Source organism: Harpia harpyja, chromosome 7 (assembly GCF_026419915.1).
Source record: "Harpia harpyja isolate bHarHar1 chromosome 7, bHarHar1 primary haplotype, whole genome shotgun sequence".
Classification (NCBI taxonomy): Eukaryota; Metazoa; Chordata; class Aves; order Accipitriformes; family Accipitridae; genus Harpia; species Harpia harpyja.
In genome coordinates this window covers 52,784,484-52,805,327 of record NC_068946.1, presented here as the reverse complement: position 1 = coordinate 52,805,327, position 20,844 = coordinate 52,784,484, and the positions used below count along the sequence as shown (strand labels likewise).

The 20,844-nt window shown below is 37.3% G+C and overlaps 1 protein-coding gene across 3 annotated transcripts in view; it reads right to left on the bottom strand.

Annotated features, from left to right (window-relative positions):
- The window catches only part of ARHGAP15 (Rho GTPase activating protein 15), a 331,196-nt gene that overhangs the window by 100,813 nt on the left and 209,539 nt on the right, over positions 1 to 20,844 (bottom strand). For all 3 annotated transcript variants that reach the window (XM_052792286.1, XM_052792285.1, XM_052792287.1), the window contains one exon: positions 6,095 to 6,172. In XM_052792286.1, the coding sequence (XP_052648246.1) occupies positions 6,095 to 6,172 (78 nt within the window). The remainder of the gene's footprint in view (positions 1 to 6,094; positions 6,173 to 20,844) is intronic.

Below are 20,844 nucleotides of genomic sequence, written 5' to 3'. Positions count from 1 at the left end.
GTAATATTAAAAAAAAAAAAAAAAATAATCCCAAGATTTGTTCCTTTTCTCTCATAGTTCATTGATAAAGAACATGTCAGTACAGTTGAAGAATCCTGCTGGTTAAAGGTATCATCCTTAGCTGCTCATATGGTCTGGGCTCTTACTTGTCAATTAGATTAATCCAAGCCATTTTAGAACAATAAATATAAGTACAGATGGAATATAAACATATTGAAGATTACTGGGTTTGACGGCTGTTGTTTATTAAATCAAAAATAATGTTGCAATGAGGATTTGGTTGATATTTTGAATGGAAAGGAAAAGTAAATAGGAATTAAGTATTCCTTAGGAAAGAAAAAAACCAAAACAAAACCAACAAACAAACAAAAAAACCCCTACCACACCACAACCTCCAAAACAGCCCATGGGTAATAAAAAGGCAATGATTTTACTTAAAATGCCACCTATGAGCTACCTTTAGAGAAGGGATATGGCACCTATAAACTCAAAACACTAGGTATGTTGAAATCCATAAAATTTCCAATTACTGCTTCAGAATTTATTGTGCACATATGGAAAATAATACTTGTAAAAGAGAAAGGGGTTTGTGCCTGGTGCTGTCAATACTGTGAAGGATGGGGTGATTATAAAGCAAATTAACAATACTTTTAAATGTGCATTCACTTATCTTTCCAATTAAATCCTTGTTAAACAACTGCACAGACAGTAATGGTGCTTCTGCAAAGCACTGATCAAGACAGTTTTATTGTAATTTTTACTCTGTAACAATTAATCAAGTAGGCATTTTCTTTATTATTAAATTATTTAGTTAATAAATATTCACAATCAGTTCATGTATTTGTAGTTTAAATTTTACTTTTAATTTTTCTTAAACCGAATTATATTCCAGTATTTCTTATAGAAGAAACAACAGAAATATTTCAATTCTTTTTGCCAAAATGGTTTTTGTTAACCCGAGGTAACGTCAGGTTAAGATTAAATTCACCTTTTTCCCCAATGTAGTTACCAATTCATGTATCTTTGGCTGTCCTTTCCCATGTTCTGTAAGAAATGTACCTCTCTGCAATAACATAATATTTAGCCTCTGTAAAAATTAATATTACCCCCCTTCCCCTCCCAGTACATAAGTATAGTAACCAAGCCGTAAAAACACGGTAATTGACCTTTGGACGGTACGTGGTGTTTCGCAGTTAATGCACAAGGTATTCCAAGTGAAATAACGGGATGCAAAGGTCATCTGTACAGCAAATACCAAGCATTTTGCAAACAAAGCATTGGATATAAAGACAATTAGGAACTCTCTTGTATTATGTATGAACCAACACTTACTGAATGAACCAATAAGTATTGAAATTTGTATTTCTGTGGTTAGTTTCCCTGAACATATATGCATTAGGATGGAATCCTAGTGTTTCAGCAATGTGTTATGAACCCTTTATAGCTCCATTTTTTTCAGTTAATTTAGTACTCATAAAAATTGCTTGTTTGACAGTTGTAGAAATTGAATGCCTTTCCAGCTACCCAGCAGATTAGCACAGGAGGCATAAAGAAATAAGCTTCTACCTCCTCACCCAGGTATCTCTAGTCTTCAAGCACAGAGGGAAATTGAGAATTGCTGGGACAGGCGTGCGCGAGCACGACAGGGAACTTGTACGTAGGGTTTAGCACAAAGAAGGTCCTTACCCCATTATATCACGGTGTGTATCGACATAACAGGTTCAACCGGAGCAGAGAGCGCACCACAAATTCTCACTCTTGCTTATAAACTAACGCCTTCATGGATGACGAGTCTTCCCTTTTTTTTTTTTGTTTTTTCTCTCTCATGCGCTTTTTGCCTCACTGTTGGCATTTTTTTATAAAGTCAGAAGCTTGCTTTTGAAAAACATCTCCTACCTGTCCCCACTTTCATATAGTGGTGCCTTAATGGCCCTGAGCAGCCCCACCTGGGGCTCCCCCACCCCTGGCCCATGTCAGCCCCCCCCCAGGGGCTTTGGGCCAAAACAATTGATCTTTTCAGTAGCATCCTCATACCCTGGAAGTGCCAGCACACCTGACATGGCTTAACAGACCCATTTACAGTACCTTATCCTTTTTCCTATAGGTGTGAATTAAAAGAATATCCTTATGAATATGTGTAAGGGGTTTAATTTACTGGACCTCGCTTAAAATCAGCAAAAGTCCCCCAGATTTTTCATAAAATCCATGAAGAATTGCCAAGTACCAAAATTTCTTTTTTTTTTCTTTTTTAAGATTGCAACTATAAAACTTAACCAGTAAAATGGAAATCATATGAAGAATGGATATTTCTGTCTAATGTCTCCAGCTATTGTAGAAACCTTTGCCATAGGTTAACAGCCAGAAGTGTTGAATGACTGGTTAGCTTAGTTTCTAAACCTAAAATTCTTTTAGCGCTTGTAGACTAAGAAAAGTACGAATTTCCTGATGTCAGTATTGGTCCAAACAGCTTCTACTGCCTTGATTCAGTGATTTGAAAAACGATGACTTAGAGTTTCGAAAGTGCTGAGAGATGTTATAGCCTGGTCTTCTTATGATCAACTGATCTTTTCAGCTCTTAATGGGAAAATAAATCATAGATAAAAGATAATCCTGTTGCACAGAAGCAAAAAAGGTGTGATACCAATAGACTTTTATAAAAAAAGAAAACTCTGTGAAAGGGATAAAGTAAATAAGGTAGTTTGTTCTGCTGATGCTCGTGTTGGCAAGGTCAAAGCCCTCTTCAGGAGCTGCCTACCTCAAGAAATGAGAATGAAACACAAAGTATATTCAGAGAATTTAAAAAGATATAAGGCATGGTTTTTTTATTGTAAACCCATCTTCCTCCCCCAAAATCTAGAATTTCAAAGGTCTTTTTAAATTTTTACTGTTCTTATTTCTTCTTTCATGATAAAGCTGTCAACTGTTAGTTTGTTTTCCTTTCATATTTACCAGTTCTCTCTTATTTCATTTTTGATGCTGCAGATGACATTAACAGTATAGGAAAAGGAGCCAAATAAAGCTTTGCTATATTCTAATTAATGATTATTCTAATAAAAAATACTTTGATATGGCAGCCAGCCTAGAGTGTCTTCTATGATCTTTACATTTCGATGTGATACATATTATTTATAGCCTATAAATGTAGGTGTAACACAATGGCAAAGCAAGCAGAAAGAGCCCATTAAGTATTTGGCCTGTATAAGAACTGATTGCACAGTCAATCTCTGCAATGTAAATAGGCTTTTTCAGAACATTTGTTTGCATTTATAATTAAATTAAACTTTAACTAAAATAAAAAAAAATATCTCTATGGGGGAATCATATATATAAATACTGCTTTCCCACTGTTACAGAAACTACAGAAAAATGAAGGTACAGGGATTGAGCTGGGGTGGTCACAATAATTACCAAGTGAAAGTGATGCGTGGAGAGTGCATTATTAAACATCATCCCACTGCAGAGCTTTAGAGAACTGGTAAATAAGGAGGGTGGGAGCACATACTGGTTTTCCTAGTAACTTTTGTGACTTCATGAAAAAGTCTAAAACTGCTGCTGTCCTCAGCATCTAATTGACAGGGGACACCGGGCTCTCGGGGACATCGGGTGGAGACCGCTATTGCCCTCCCAAGCAGACGTTAAATAAATCCTGGTCCCCATATCTCCCCACGGTGTTTTTGCAGGTACACTGTGACTCGATGGGCTGTTTCCTGCTTGCACATTCCTACCTAGCACAGAGAAAGGATGTTATTTAAACAATTGACAACAGCAGCCTGCTCTCTTAAAGCCAATTTTTGTGTCTTGTACTTCTTGAATGTTCTGATTTAAAATTACTGGATTATTCTTTGGGGACTGAAATGCTAAACTCTCCCATTTCCCCTCACGTTGGTGTCACCCTTGAGGACTGCAAAGTGGCATTAGGGTTTACAGGAGATGAACTTCAGCATTTCTGCATGCATGTACCTGAGGAAAGGCTAAGTACAGACCTGGCTAAATATTTTTATAGCTGAGATTTTAAAGGACGTGTAAGGGGGGCTCAGATAGATAATATCACTTCCCATTGAAAATCTGTTTCGTTATGATGTAAAATGCAGGAGTGCCCTAGATGTATCAATAAAGACTAAGACATAAGAAACAGTAATTATCACAACTGATAAGATGATAACATAGTTTTGCAGGGGCACTAGTTTTCTTGGAATTTTCTTTGGTCTCTCAATAGGCAGATTTCTTGCATGTGCCCCAAGTAGCCAGTGTCAGAGTGGCTTTAATGTAGTAGGAACTTCACCTACATATATTCATTTTTCACAGTAGTATAAACCAGAAGAAAAAGGTGCCTGGTACCTCTGTGCTGCAAAAAGCCAGCTTAGACTTTTGTCTAGCTTTACAGTATCAGCCCATCTGTTTTAGGTGAAAACTTGAGCAGTAATGTTAACCTCAAGTACGTTAACCTTTGGATGCCACGAGACATGATAGACAGGACCATTACTTTTATGGCACATTTTTTCCTGAGCAAAGATCCTAGGCGGTGAAGAAGGATAGAAAATCCTGATTTTGCCTCTCTGTCTCCAACCAACATACAGTGTACGGTCATTTGAAAGCCAAGGCAGACTACATTATCGACACACAAATACCCAACAACTATAAGTCTAAGGGAACCCAAGTAATGAGTCAAAACCATGAGGCTGACAATTTATTCAGTCTCACTGAATTTACTGGCATAAATACTGATTCCTCGTAAACCAGAGTTCACCCTCCAGTTTCAGCTGAAGACAAGACTGGTCTGGAGCCGCTGAGGAGGCAGCAAACCTCTACTGCTTCCCTGAAACCTTCTCTAGAGACATAAGTGGAGGCTTGAAGGTGGGAATATTTTTACATCTCTCATTATCTCTCAATTTCATGAGAATTTTTTGAGTCAAAAGTCTTAGTTTATGTATAGTACAAAACTAATTGAAGAAGTTGTTCTCCAACAGCTGTCATCTCCAAGAAACCATGTAAAATACACAATATTTAGCAGTTCTGGCAATAGTCTCTAGGTAACTTTAAAAGAGCTAATAAAAAGTAGGAGAAAATGTTGCAGCAGCTTCACATTTATACTTGATTAATTCGAAAGTGTCTAAAGTCTTTAATGCAATTTAAGATTTGGGAATCTTCCCTAATTTCTGAGAAGCTTAATTTTATTTTCTCGTTAAGTAATATCAGGAGGTTCACTATCATCGATGATATTTGCTAAGCTATTAAATGTGGGGATATTTAGTCTTTGCCAAGAGTAGTAAACTGTTCAGAGAGGTGAATGTATTTGTCATTTGTCCTAATTAGCTACCAATATCAGCTTCCACACTTGTAACAGTATCTATTGATCAATGTTAGATTCATTTAGGCCACATCTCTGAAGAATCTTCTTTTGTATTTGTGGCAATATGTTCATTATATGTGGAATCTGTGGAAATATGTTCAGTAAATATGTACAGGTTGGTTCTAATTCTGGATCTCAGGTCCCCAAAATATTCATCTTTCCTCTTCTCATTTCCCGGGGTCAAATCTTTGGCTTTTCAAAATCAGTGGTAAATCTTCCACTGACTTTGACAGAGCCAGTACTTTACTTTTAGTATTTCCTTTTCAATTCTTTTCAGCATCTTTTTCTCTTTTTCTGGTTTCCTTTGGATCCCTGTTCTACTTTTGGTTTTGTTTAACTTTCAACATCCAAACAATCTGCTATTTTTCCTCTTAATCTTTTTTTTTTCCTCACTTTGATTCTTTGGTTTCTACATATGCCTTGTTTTTTGCCACCTTATTTCATGTATCCGTTTCCTCCTTTTTTCTTTTTCTTGTTTTTTTTTGTTTGTTTGTTTCTTTGGGTTTTTTTTGTTTGTTTCTTATCTTCTGTTTAACTACTATTTTCCTCTGCTTACTCTGCTGGTTTTCCTCTCTCCTAGCTGACATTTCCCTCTGTGTAATATCTTTCTACCTTCCCTTTTCTCTCTTTTCCAAAACGCGGCTCATCATTCTATGCCACTAATGTATAGCAGATTCTGAAATACTGTCATCTGAGACAGTTAAGTACTAAACAAAACATTACCAGGGTGGAGGAATCACTTACCCTGATTGACAACAAATCGTAACTTCTGTATTGTTGCCAGATTGCCGCTAACTCTGTATATTCCATCAACATCTAGACCTGAAAGAGAAACACATATTTCATTTTAGATCATATAAGTATTTTTCTTTGTATGTCTGTCAGGAAGCCAGAAGCGCCCTAACAAGTATGAAGAAGAGCGGTGTAGTGAACGACTGAAAAATAATCCACCTGACAACAACTGAAGTGCCTCCTGCCTGATTAAAACAACAATGAAAAATAAAACTGGTAGATTAACTTAAGTGAATACAAAACACCTAACTATAATTATCTTGTAATTCTGTCAGCAGAATACGGTTCCGCAAGGGTGTTTGAGTGTGACGGGAAAGGAAGAGTGAATTAGCTCTCCTGCTCGTAGAGAAGGGCTGTTTGGGATACGCACGATGCTACGCTAGCCCTGCTTAAATGTGGGGAGTTTATATTAATAGTGCTGGGGAAACTTCTCAGTCTGGGGCTTGGGTTTTTCAGACATGAATTTCTGAGGCTGTGACCTTTCTGAAAATAAAGCAGTGAGATGCCCACTCTGAAATCATGACATGCGTGAGACTACACACAACTACCGTTTTTCTACTATATTCTTCATAGCAGATCAGACAAGTTTGAAGATGAAATTAAATATCCCAAATAGCATATGCCCTGGAGTACATTTCTTCATTAATATAGGCCATTCTTTTCAAGGACAACCTGACAGTCTTGTTTCTCCCTGCATATCTACTCAAGGTTTATCTTCTAGGTGAAACTAGATGTCATACTCCCTTTTGTGACATATTATCTCCTACAGCAAGCTCTGCTGATATGACTGTTTAAAATAGCACTTCCAGCCCCGGTTGCATAGCTGTAGCGTTTCAAAGCACATGGGAACTGCTCTCCTTTCCCGGGAGAATTAGCTATTGTGCAACAACGACCGAATCTGCATGCTTAAAATTTGAAAACACTAAAATGTACATTGTCAATTCACGTTTAAAACTTGCAAGTCCATAAGAAGCTAAGAGAATCTATACAGAACAGGTTTTTTTAAGGCTACTCATCACTTGGCACACAAGTTTTAATTAGCTTTTGGCAAGCAATTTCAGAGAAAGCCATTCTCTTGGAAAATGCTAATTTGTCAAAACCCAAAAATTCTCAGGAAATTTTTCCTGACATTGTATCTAGGGGGATTTTTTTTTTTCCTTTTCAGAGTGGGGAAAAAGGAAAAACTGAAACTATAGGAAAGAGTGAAAACAAGCCCAAAAGCCCAGAAATTCAGTTGTAATGACACTTAAATGGGAAGGAGCTGAGGTTCAAGTCCTTATTTCAAAGATACTTGCATCGTGCCTTGGCAGATGAGTACCACAGCCAGTGGACTCAACTGCTTGGAGGTATACCTCACTGATCTTGAAACATTTTAAAAGATTTCCTTTTTATGCAGACTGAAACCAAATAAAGTCTTTTGTTTGTTTGCGTGTTTGTTTTCTCTCTCTACAAAATACAGTTCTTATTTTACGCCTGTCCTGCTAGGAACATCCTGATTTGGTTTACATTAAATAACCTGTTTAAAAAATGAATAATAATTCTGTATTTTACACTGGCTATGTCTTTTATTAGACAATTTTCTGCCCTGCACCTGTGGGTGTCCTGCAACATAATACTGAGAGTGATGATTCATTTCAGGAAGATCCCCTTTGGTTACAGAGGGATAAAGAAAAAGTTTATTATTTAAGAGAAATCAAAAAGGATTTGGTAATCAAGAACACTTGGAAGTTGTCCATCTACTGGATATATAACATATGAGCAAATGGAAATTACTGAAATGTTTAAGTAATGCAATTCTATCCTAAATCTGAAGAGTCTCATTCTGTTTTAGTAAGGGGAGAGTGAGAGAGCAAGAGTAATTCCCAGCATAGGAATGTGGGACTCTCTTGCGGTAAGAGATTAAGAATTGCATCATGTAAATTGAAGTCTAAACCAGAAAGTAAAGAGGAAAAATAAAACAAACAAACAAACAAGCCCCAAAACAGAATGTTAACTCTTGTTTGGATCTAAATCAATTCAGTTCTTAACCTTTTTGGATATATGGAAGTGAAAGCAATACATGTCACTTTGGGTGAAATAGCTATGTCTCGCATTAATAGCATCAATTTGGAACCTGCATAAATTATCCAGATCGAGTGAAAATGACAAACTCTGTTGTAAATTGGTGGATATTACATCTTGCAAAATGATCTGGAGCATACAAGTGCATTATTTTTGTTATAAATTTACTTTGGTCCAGAAATGAGGTCTGATTAGCATTTCATTTGGACCCTATACAATATGGCAGAGAGAAAAAAAATAAAAAAAAAAAAAATCCAAGAATATCAAGCCAATTATAGTGTTCACGTGCCATCAACTTTCTGCTCCAAGAACTTTGAAAGTTAAGCCAAACCAAACCAATGCAAATTGGTGGATTTGGACATCCTTTTCATGACCACATTATCTTAGCTGGATTGTTAACAACTTATTTTGGAAATCCAATTAGGCGCAAAAGAGAAAGAGAGAGAAAGAGAGAGAGAAATATGTCTTTATAGTTCTAATATCCTGATTCTATGAACAATTTTCAAAGCAAATTCATTTTTAAGGGCACCTCTATCAAGAATAAAAACATCACTGCACTGCTGTCAGTGTTTCTTCACGGCAGGCTATAAATACTTAGGGAACAAGATGAAACAAAAGCCTTGCAGAGTTTCCTATCTGGTGCTGGCGTTTAAGTATAGTGGTAAAGAAGGTTTCAGAAAAAATACTCATTGTAATAAAGTCCAACTGTTCACTATAGGGTGACTTTCTTGTGTTTTGGAGTGGGGTGCATCAGGGAAGAATCACTGGATTTTGCCCTAGAGGAGAACAGATATTTTATTTGCTTTATATCTCAATCTCCAACTCTGTTTCTGTTTCTTGTAATGAGGAACCTGAGAACAGGATGGACCCACAATTAGAACTGGTAGCCAAAAGCATGATAATGACTTCGGTATTTCTACCCTAAATTTTGTAATGGTATAAGAAATGTAGGAAAAGGATTTATTCAAGAATACATCAGTTTAGCTGCCAAACTATAGGCAAATTTTAACTCTTTTCATTTAAAAAATTATACAGATACTCCTGATGAGAAAGTTAAAAGGCAACTGAACTCAGACTTGGTTGAGATTCATGAACAATAATGAACGTTATATTCACTCTGTATAACTGCACAGAAGATGTTAGAAGATGTTAGAACACTTATTTAAGAACATTCCTTGCACTCCTCCTTCTAGCCCAAATGGAAACAACCATGAATGCAGGTCAGTGTCAGGTGCAGTAGCAGTCTGAGCTGCTGGAATCAGGTATTGCAGAGAAACATAAAAAACACAGGAAAAAATTAGAGCTTAGGTGATATATTTATCCAAACATACCTTTTAAAATATTAGACTTTGATATTGGTCGAGGTAGCCCTGATGCTTTATGAACCGCCTTGAATGAAATGTTCTCATTAATTCTTTTCTGTTGCATAGAACAAATCCCTCTCCCAAATCACATTGCATTCTGCCTAAGCTTAATCTGTATTTGACAATTTCTTCAAAATGAATATAAAAGGAAATTCTCTATGTGCGGGGGGAAGGGGGGAGGTGGTATACAGAAATTTCTCTCTCTGTTTTTTAACAAGATTTAGAACTTGAAACATACTATTTTAAATGGTACTAGGTAACTTCCTGCGTAGAAACGCACAAAGCTTTCACAATTAACGTATCCTGAAATAGGTGTGGTCCCCAGGCCTGGTAGGAGTTTTGTAAAAGAAACCATCGTGCTGGATTGAACAACAAAGTGAAGTACAAACTTGAAGAAAGGCATTCTTTAGTTAGTCCTTTCATTTAAAATCAGTTATGTTCAGGGCAAAAATATTGTATTTCAAAGGAGCCTATTATGCCTTCCCATAAACAGAAAGATCATACGTTTTAAAACTAAAGTATCATTATGTAATCAAGCTGTTGTATTATAAACTATTTTGTGGGCTTAGATGCCCAGGGCTATCTTTACAAATATTTAAGAGGTCATTATCAGGGTATGTTCTCCCTAAAACTATAATTCTTTCCTCCTGTTTTCAGATGCATCTTACCATAAATATCTGATTTATAAACAATTTTTTAAAAGTTTACTAAGGGCACAAAAGTGAGGCATGAAGTCATTTAAAGAAGCCGAAATGCATGAATGCAGCAAATACACCAATGTCAAGACGATGTGTCTGATGAGAAAACCACCACAAAACAGTGTGCAACAAAAATAAAATTTCACAAAAGGATCAATATTTGTATGCCAGTAGAAGGAAAATTGTGAAGAGTAGCAAAGAGTAAACCTGACACAATAAAATGCGACATTAAAAGTACTGTGTCCGGATAGGGTTATAAAAGGTACCCGGAGTTTCAGGTGAAAGTGGGAGCAAAAAAAAATGGTTTTGTCTGATGCCATGGAAATCAGAAGTGAAAATGATGAGAACGACGAAACAAATTTGAGTTACACCACAGACAGAAAATGAACACGGAGGCATTAATAGCAAACAGTGGACACATGAATGTAAAATGTGTGGTGCAGAAGTGGCATGAACTGAAGATACTTGAACCAGCAAACTTGGTACACAGCTTGATCAGCTCGGGTTGAAACGCGCACCAGCTCCTTTTAAACGTAAGACTGTCTGCACTCAGCGTGCTTTTCAGTGTTGCTGACATCTCTCTCCTGTTTTTTGGCGTGGCGTTGGGTAGGGTTAGGCATGCCCTAAAACTCCCGGAGCGGGGCCGGAGGCTGGCACCAGGATTTGCTCTACTCTGCTGCAACAAAACTGCTGCTTTGATCGTCAGAACTACCCACTTCTTGTACTCCTCCCATCAAAGGATCACGCATGTGAGGCTCAAAACAACATCCCAGCTAAGATCTGATATGAAAACAAGTCCCATCCCCAGTCCAGACAAGGTACTCGGCAACCATGGAAGTGGGTGCCAGACAAATGTCACGTTAGGTAGTTCTACCAGACAGACGAGGATAAACAGATTTAGGAGTCAAAACAGTGGATGATATTGGAAGTCAAGCTGAAGGACAAAGAGATAATCACTTTGTAAAAAAAAAAGAATCAGTTTTCACTTACTGGTGCTCATGATATACATGTGTCTCTCATTTGCCAATAAGATATAGAGAAATACTTGGAAATGACTAAGGCTGGAAACAACGGCAAAAGAATTATTCTAATATTGTAAAAGCAGTAAGAGGGATGCGCTTGGAGACTGGCTAGACTGACCTCGGTCCCAGACAGTCTACTTAAATAATTAATTCAGGACTCTATGAACAAATAATTCATAGCAAAATATAATTAATCCCAACCAGCATGGTTTCGTGAAAATCAGGGCCTTATCTACCAAACTTGTTGCATTTTTTGATAGGATTGGATTTTTGACAGGTCTGGTTGATAAAGGCAATGGTGTTGAAATAGTATGTTTGGCTTTTCATGAGGCTTTTGACTTAGTACCACATGACATTTTGATTAAAGCACTTGCATTTTATGGAATTAACAGGGCATATATTACATGGATTAAAAACTGGCTCAATGACAGACCTCAAAATGTGGTAGTTAATGGGAGATATCAGTTAACAAGGTCGTAACTGGCAGAGCTCTCAAGAATGGAGCTCTCAGTCCAGTGCCATCTAATACCTTCATTAAGGATGTGGACAGTGAGAAAAAAAAATCTCTGTTGGCAAAGTAAGCAGATGACACAAAGATCAGGAAGATATTAAACGATGATAAGGACAGGTAGAGCTACAGAAGGTCTGAACTGCTACCTTAAATGATCACAGACTGGTAAAATAAGTTTTTGTACAGAGAAACACTGGGTACATCCAAGACTCTGCATATAGGTTACAAAGGACTTGAGGTTTATTTTAAATAATTAGCTGAACGTGATCTCTCAGTTCAGTGCTATAGCAGAGAGGACTAATGTGATTCCTTGAATTATAGAATGAGGAGTATCAAACAGTAGCAGAGAAGAGATTGCACCTCTTCATGTGCTGCAAATAAGGTCTCCAGCAGAGCACTGTACTTGATATCGAAGCAAATAAAATGAGACATAAAATATGTGCTTCGTTGCTTCGTATTAAAGAGAAGATGGAGAGATGTCCTCTCCATCGATACTTTTCACGTGATTTGCAGGTACTGGTCTCACGACCAGCACTGCCCAGCTGCAGGACCTGTGACAGACAAGCCTGAAATCAAGGTTGCATCAACAAGATTTTCTTTAATCTATTATTAGACACTGCATCAGAATTTAGTAAGGGCAGAGATAGTGGGGGAGAGAAAGGAAAGGAGAAATTGTGCTAGCTCTTAACAAGTTAAGAAATGACTCTATAGGAGGTGTCTGACATGAGGTTTGGTGAATCTCTTTAGGAAATTAGCTAACAAGAAATAATTCTATGTTTGACTGCAATAATATCAAGAAGATGAGGGGCATTCCTACATAAAAAGAGAATCTCATTTTTTCTTGCAGTAATAACTTCAAGATGCAATGAACGGAGAAAAGCTTGACTAAGATCTTATTGTTTTCAAGACCCTGTAGAAACTGTTTAATGGAAGCAATTACAACACCGAATATGAGCATTACATACTGAGAATAAGTAACAAGTGAATATGATGGATGATATACTTTATTCTGTTTCATATCACTTGATGGTAGAATTTCCACTTAGATATTTATATACAAATAAATAAGAATAGCGACAGTACAAAGCAAGTGCAATTTAAACTAGCACACAGTTCACTGCTATGCAGGGCTGCAGTTTAACGCCTAAATCAAGCTTGCTATGCCTTCGTCTTCTCGTCTATTGTGTTGCACTGTCTTTGACATTCAAGAAGTTTATGGTTTAAAAGCCCCAGGAACAAGAAGACTTACTCAGAAGGCTCCCTGTAACAAGAAACAAAACTAAGCTTTGAAGCTGGTTTTTTTGAATGAAACCATCGAACATGCAGCATGTTCACTATAATTTTGCCGTTACCTCCAATATATACTTTTGCCATTCTGATAGTCCCACTTCTTGCAGCTAAACAAAGTGACCTCATTGCTTTCCACTGTATTTTCTTTTAAACATTGGCTGGGATGATTGAGATTCAGGAATGTGGGAAAATGGATTCCCAAGCCACGTCCATCCCCTTTAATTCTGAGCTGTAATTTTTGGCTTGGCTTGAATCACAGTCATCACATTTCAGTCTGAATCTCTCTGTAAAGTGATCTTTCTTAAACATTTCTTTCACTCATCATGGGATCAGAAACAAAGCCGTTCTAGTCTTTCAGCGAAACACTTACAAACGTCTTTTTACAGCGACTCACAAGAGCTGAATATCCTTTAAAAATGTTTGAAAAAGAGGAGGTTTTCATTGCCTGATTGTCCTCTTTGTGAATCTTGTCATCTGTATGCCATGAGCTACAGCTATTTTAATCTGTTTTTGTTTGCAATCCATTTGGTGTCCGCCCAAGAAAATGCAGGTGATTCTAATTAACTTACTGCTGAAGATGTGGAAAAATCTCAATTGTGCTACAGAGAATTATACACTTAAAACCTTCCCTCTATTATTTATAATGGCTTATTAATGAAAATGATTACATGAATACATTTACCACCTGATTCATCTTTGTTCACTTTTTAAATCAACAAGGTTTATGCTAAAGGGGAAAAATCCCTACCAAATGCAGACCTCAAGTACACACATCAGCTTGCTGGTTTAAATGGAATGGCAGTTTAAAAGGAAATAACATTGTCTTACTTTATGCAACACAGTATAATATCTGAAATTACCAAATGTTTGGAAATAGCCGTTCTCTCTCTGTAACACATTAGTATTTAATTTTGTGACTGTTTATTTCTTTTTTGTTTGCTTGTTTGTTTTCTCTTTTAATACCTCCTTCACCACTCCTATTTGCTTTCATTTGCTGCAGTTACTGCTTCTCACGTATGGATTAGTAGGTCCATTCTGATCAATGCTTAATTTATCTGAAATAAAATAAGATTTCTATGGTTCTCTGCTACTTTATCAAGCATACTTTTTTTCCTGCTTGACCAAAAGCTCTTTCAGGAGTATTAGGAATCTTCACAAGCTGAATGGTCCTTCTACCAGCAACTCTCTTTGGATATAATCAGCTTCATGTCTCTAGAGATGTGCAGCTTCCAATTCTTACCTGTCTGGCGTTGCGGCCGTATGACGCTATGGTGACTGACAGAAGGGAATTTCAGGTAGAGAGAATCGAGTCATTTGTAGGAAAATCAATAGATGTTGAATACTAGCACTGAGTATTTTCTGCTAGGTACAGCTACCAACAGGCAGCGTACCACCTTCCATCAGCTGCCATTTCTGTTATTCTGTGCCACACAATATATGCTGTGATATAGTCTAATTTGAATGTGATGACAATATGGATAAGACTGTATTTTGGGGAGGATGAAAGCCTGAATAAAGGTTATCACTTTAGGAGAAGCTGACGATGGAAAAACTCATCCACTGTGTGACATGATCAGAACAGCTGGGGATGTAATGTGGGGGGTGGGAGAGAAGAGAGCCAAGGTATTTTGTATGTTCAAGAAATATATACAACATTGCCATTTCTTATATCCCAGCTGTGCCTGTTAACTTCTGGAAACATGTAGAGCTCAGCAATAAAGCATACTTGGCTGGTATTTACTGCAATGTGCATTGTAAGAGGTTTTCTGTCACACATTAGTTCTGAAAGAGTTAAGTAACATGAAAAATACAGGCTCAAGATTATATCTGTCATGGATGAAAATACTACATTTATGCTTCATTGTAATCCATTCATTGGTTTATGGACCCCGAGCCCTCCAGGGAGTGTCACAACTCCACATGATACTGCTGAGAGCTGTATTTTGCTTTTGGATTTCTGATTTAGCTGAAAGAAGTTTAAAAACACATGTAGCCTGACAAGTCCCTATTGGCTATACAACTGAGGAGGGTCAAGAGCATAAACTATTCCAGCAAAAGCCAGCTGTAACTTATGCTCACTAAACTGGCTGAAGATCTGCCTGTTACAGACAGTAGCATATGAGAAATTTATGCATTTTGCTAAATCCTCCCACTTTGGTTAAACTGTGCTTCATTTGGGGATCCATCATCACCAACATCATGCCTGTGTTTTTTGAGCAACATCAGAACACTAAGGGAAATTGCTCTTTGGGGGGTCTAACTCTCCTCTTAGGACGATATAGGACTTTCAGTCAGGTCCACTGACATCAATAGGAACTGCGGTTAAAAGCTAAGGGACAGATCCAATTCTCCAAACATCCCTGACTCCCAGTGCTGATTTTAAAGAGAATTTAGTACGCAGTAGGGACAAATCTGTTCCCATCTTTCACAATAGTGAGAGATTAAATTAGACCTCAGTAATGTCACCTCCCCATCCTGACTAGTACTGCCGCTTATTGGACTTTTTAACGGTTGGAAGTGGAAGAACTGTACATTTGGGCACACATAATCTTCAGCCAAAATGGGTAAGGAGTTTGCATTTTCTGGACTGTAGTGCCTTTGCTTGGCAAAGAGATTTATTTTTTTTTGTTTAATGATAGTGACTGGGAGAGGAAATTTAGGATGGAATAGGGATATTTAGGATAGAAATAGAAAGTCACAGGACTGCTTCTTGCATCATTCCTTGGCTTTTTAGAGGTAGTTGAGGAGTCCAGATAGGCCCAATACTCTTCTCTATAGCAGATCCACTTTTTTCTTGATAGGCTGAAGCTACGCTCTGTTGAAGCTTAGTTGTCTCAAGGTTATCTATCTCGTTTTCAGGAGTGGGTCCTACCTGTGGGCACTTCCTACGGCTCTTGTGCATTGCTGGGGAGTGGATGCGAACGCCGAGTTTAACCGTTACAGTTCAACAACGGTTAAAGAAATATCAGCGAGGCACTTGATAGTACTTGTTTTGTTGCATAACACAGAAGGCTGGATCTGTTTCTTACAGTTAGAAGTTAGACCAGCTCGGTTCTGGATTTCTAACAGAAGGAATGTGCAGAATCCTGCTCTAAAAATGGAGTTTGGGCTCTCATGTGCTTTGCTTATTCATATCATATTGTAGGCATCTATCTTTGTATTTACGTTTTATCTTTAAGTGGGGGAGAAAACATTTAAAAATTAGATTCTGCAGTCTAAGGCACGCTATCAGACACCTTTGGGTGTTACAGTCCATGCCTGTGTGGAAAACTCAGAGGGTCTCTTGGAAGATAAGTATACATATGGCTATCTAACACCAGCTTACGGAATTCTTAGCATTGCATATCTGTCTAACATATAAATGTGATAATACAAAGGTGTGTGTGTGTATATGTACATACGTAGAAAACTTTTACTTTAATAATATCTGTCCCAGTGCACATTGTGCACATTTAAAGACACAATAATGATTAAAATCATGGGATTCCAATGAATGCTCTTACACCTTCTTTTGTGTGATAAACCTCTAGTCTAATAGGTAAGCAAAATTTTCTTGGTTTTGCAACAGTCGTATTTAGTGTTATGAAACAGTGACATTAAACAGTACTATGTGAAAAAACGGAAACATTAATTTTGATATGACACAAAGCTATCGTGCTTAGATATTTTTCCACTTTTTTTTTTGCTATCTTAGCTGCAGGACTCTGCAGTTAGAGATATTAATTTTCCTGCCATTCCCACTACATTTACTGTCCCCGAACAGGTTCAGGTAACTTAAAAGCTTTTTTTCTGCCTCCATTTAATTTGGGCAAAATCTGATCCATTACCAAAGCAACATTCAGCAAAAAATGTCCTCCAGATATCTACAGAAACCATAAAAATCCTGAACTGGGCTACAAAGAGTAATAAGTACCAAAACTGAAGAGACTAGTGCATACTTCATTACTCTGACAGAAGCAACTCCGTAGTTTTCGTTTTATGGTTTGACATGCATACAATGGTATACTACATTAAAACAGCACAGAACTTGTGTATGAATTACTCAGGAACTCCTGAAAAGAGGTTGCTTAAGTATAGTCTGAAATGGAACAAATTGCTTTCTACTCTGAAATATGCAAAAAAAAAAAAAAAACCCACAATGAAATATCAATAATGTAACTGAAACATAACTGAGGCATACAAGAGATGATACAGAAAAATGACTTCTGATAAGAAAAAACCTAGTTGCTGGCAATAAAATGCACTGGATATCTGTCAGCTGAATTTTGGGTGAAGCAAATGCATAAATATGAGTATCATTTGATATTTTCATGCAAGATCATTATTTTAAAATTTGAAGCTATGGGAAGAATTTTGATTTGAATCGTTATCTTTGTATCTTAATGCTGACTGTGACAAGGAATGATGTAAGGAAAGTGGAAGTCCAATCTCATTCCTTTTACTAGGGTTCACACAGACCCTCTGGTATTTCTGGAGGCTTGGAAAGGCGAAGTTGGCATACAGTGTTTTCCATATCTAATTTCCTTCTTTGGTGAAAATTCTGGTAATTATTAATGACATTTACTATAGAGACATCCAAGACAGTTGCAAAGTTTCTAACACAAACTTTTACTGTAAGCTGGGCTCTTTCTGTTTTTAATGTATGACATATCAGAATACAAAAATGCAGCTGAAACAGAGATAATAAAAGAAACCATTGCGAACAATTTCTAGTGTGCAAATTCAGATACTTTTCAAACATCAGTATATTACGACTGTTTGCAAAGTATCTTAAAAGTTTGTGTCTTTGCTCAGTGATGGTAGAAGTGCTCCTGTGCAAAGAGCTCTGTCATAGATCAGGGCATTAAATAAAGTGATTTGTGAGCTCCTCTGTTTCAGTGGTAGGGTAGGAAAACCTGACAGCCTAAAGAGCACCCATCCAGCATCTTCCACCGTCCTGTTTGGTTTCAAGTCTGGCTTACAGTTTAGCTGGGCTGGAGAATTTGAATGATTTTGTTTTCAGTGGTTAGAGCAGATGCTCAGCCTGTTCAAAGGCCGTTTACAGGCTAAGTGAAAGCAGTTTGTGTTAGAAGAGGATGTATCTTATCTTTCTACTAAGGTTTATTAAAAATATGTAACACCTGATAATTTCACACCAAATGAGTGGCTGCTAAATTTCCCCCTCTCTGTGTCTCTCTCTCTCACACACACACATCTACACACAAACAGAGGAATGCTTCTTGACTGCCAAACTATGTGCCAAGATTTTGTTCACTTTAATCTCAATCATATGAGTTAGAGAACCATGAAACAAAGTTTCTACCAAGTATGCTGACAGATTTTTAGTTCTAGTGGCTCCACAGGGCATCACTACAAGTACACTGAGAAACTTTTCTTATTAAAGATTTCTGAGCTGATCCGTTTTCCATTTAAGTCAACATGAGCAGTATCACCATGAAGAACTCAACACTTGCTAACTGATACCATACACTCATCAAAATTATTTCATTTGTAAGCAAACAAAAAGTTGTGGTACCTCCAACACCATCGTGTGGTTACTGCTGGCACAGGAAAGACATTTGGTGGCAGCTACTTTGGTGTGTTATGTCACGTAACACCATGTCGGTTCAGGACTGACAAATCTAAACACACAGTTTGAAATATTGGGGGAAATTTTTCCTGGGAAGATGGGGGGAAGAGGCATGGAAAAGCCTCTTTCTCTCTTCTGAGGCCTTTAAATTTTCTGAGTGAAGACATCTCAGAGAAGACCCGTCACCTTACCCTTGGTTTGGAGGGGTCCGTGGTGATTTTAAGAGCCTCAGCATTACCTGTAAATGGCCCATAATCTGGGCAAATGAACAAGTTCTTGTTCTTTGTTTTTAAATCCCGAGAGAAAATCTGGTTATTTACATTTCTGATCCAAATATATAAAGCTTAAGGCCCTGATCCAACGAAACACAGAAGCATTTCCTTAACTGTAAGGAACAACCGTTGATCACAAAATAGATCTATTCAGGCCCTTAAAGAGAAGTATCCACCTATTTTCGTGGACAGAGGTACCAGTAAAGCAGGAATTACAGAAAGAGATAACCTATATCCATTACAAAGTAGAACAAAAATGAGAAAGCTGTTTCTAGTAGCGATATCTGTTTCCCAAGAATTTCAATTATTTGAAACGCATCATCTCTAACACCAAAAAAAAAGGTTCATGAAGGACTTATGAAAAGAGAGCTGGATCAGGCTGGCTGGAGCTGCTCAGGATCCAAGTGATACGGTTCTGTTGTGTTATGAAACAAAATGGCCACATTTTGCTCTCATTTACATATATGTCATTCCTCCCAAACCAGGGAACATTGTTTGTCTGCATGAAGACAAAAAGAAGTTGGTTTGCTATATAATTACATCCATGATCCATGAGGATCCTGATTATAATAAAACAGTCTGCTAAGCGACTATACAACTGGAGATCTTTAAAAGACTTGTTAATTCCTTGGGGGTTTATCGTGCAGTAGCCAATTTAGGGACAATTCAGTTACTAGATTGCTAACAATATCGGTTTCATAAATTCAGGGGAGTAAAATGAGCTAAAAAATCTTCTCTTAAAGAAGTGAAAGCCTTAACATAAAGCCGCCTTTTTAAGCTACTCTCTTACTTTGCCCTCTGCCTTGCTCCTGAAGCTTTCTGTTGGTAGTTTCTCTCACTTAGGTATCAATCCCATTAGACTGCTATATTATATGGTTAAAACATTGATGTAACGCAAGCTGCTACAGCAAATAATTGAAGTAATAAAATACAACTGCAGTTATTTGCTCTCTTGAATTGCAGGCAGAAAAAAGGAGACAGGGTTTTTTAAACTGACCCCACAGTGTTGCATACAGACAGCAAAAGTTTTTTTTATTTCTTTTCTTTTATTGCTGTAAAACTTTTTTGAAAAAAATACAGTGCAGTTGTAGTAACTTCCCCCCCCCCCCCCCCAGGAAACGCAATTAGACTACATTGTGGAATTATACCTTCATAATTTTATTTAATAACCATAACTATTTTTAAGCAACAGGGATGTTGAAAGAGTCTGAAACTACAACTACCTCTTTTTTTTTCCGCCCTAAAGGAACTTAATGGACTTAACTTTTTTTTGTGTGTGTGTGTGTGTGAACATCTCCTCTAGGCCAAGACTCATTTTGTCAAGTGTTAGCCCAAAGTGTTCTATTAATGGCTGAACTGTAAAGTCTGACTAAATGGGGTTTGCAGTGGAAATACTGCCAGCTCCTTGTCTGTGGTGGCATGTGTACTGTAGTAGGGCACAATGCCTCGCATCCTTGGTTTATTCAGGAAGCAAAGAGAGGATTTTTGTGTCTATCTTTTTATCTTTTTCATGGCTAGGAGGTGGATACCCTCATGTGTGAGCTTCCCTGAATCTGACTCTGACCAGGGGGTATGTCAGGACCTTCATTTTCTCTTTGGCACAGAGTAAGAAACAAAGACAGTCAGCTGGCTTTAAATTTCTCTAGACTTTTTGTTTCAGTGTGTACAAATGTCAACTACTTGATTTACAAAGTATATTAACATTATTTTAATATCTAGAAAATGTTGTTTGATTCTTTTTTATTTCATAGGTTAAGTGGTTTATTTTATTTATTAAGCCTATTGAAAAAGATTTTATGGAAAATTCTGAAGACAAAATGCCCTGTTTCTTTCTACATGTTCACTAATAGATATATTATACAATGCTAGAAAAAGGCAAAAGGCCAAACTCATCTCTGGTGTAATTCCAGTAAAA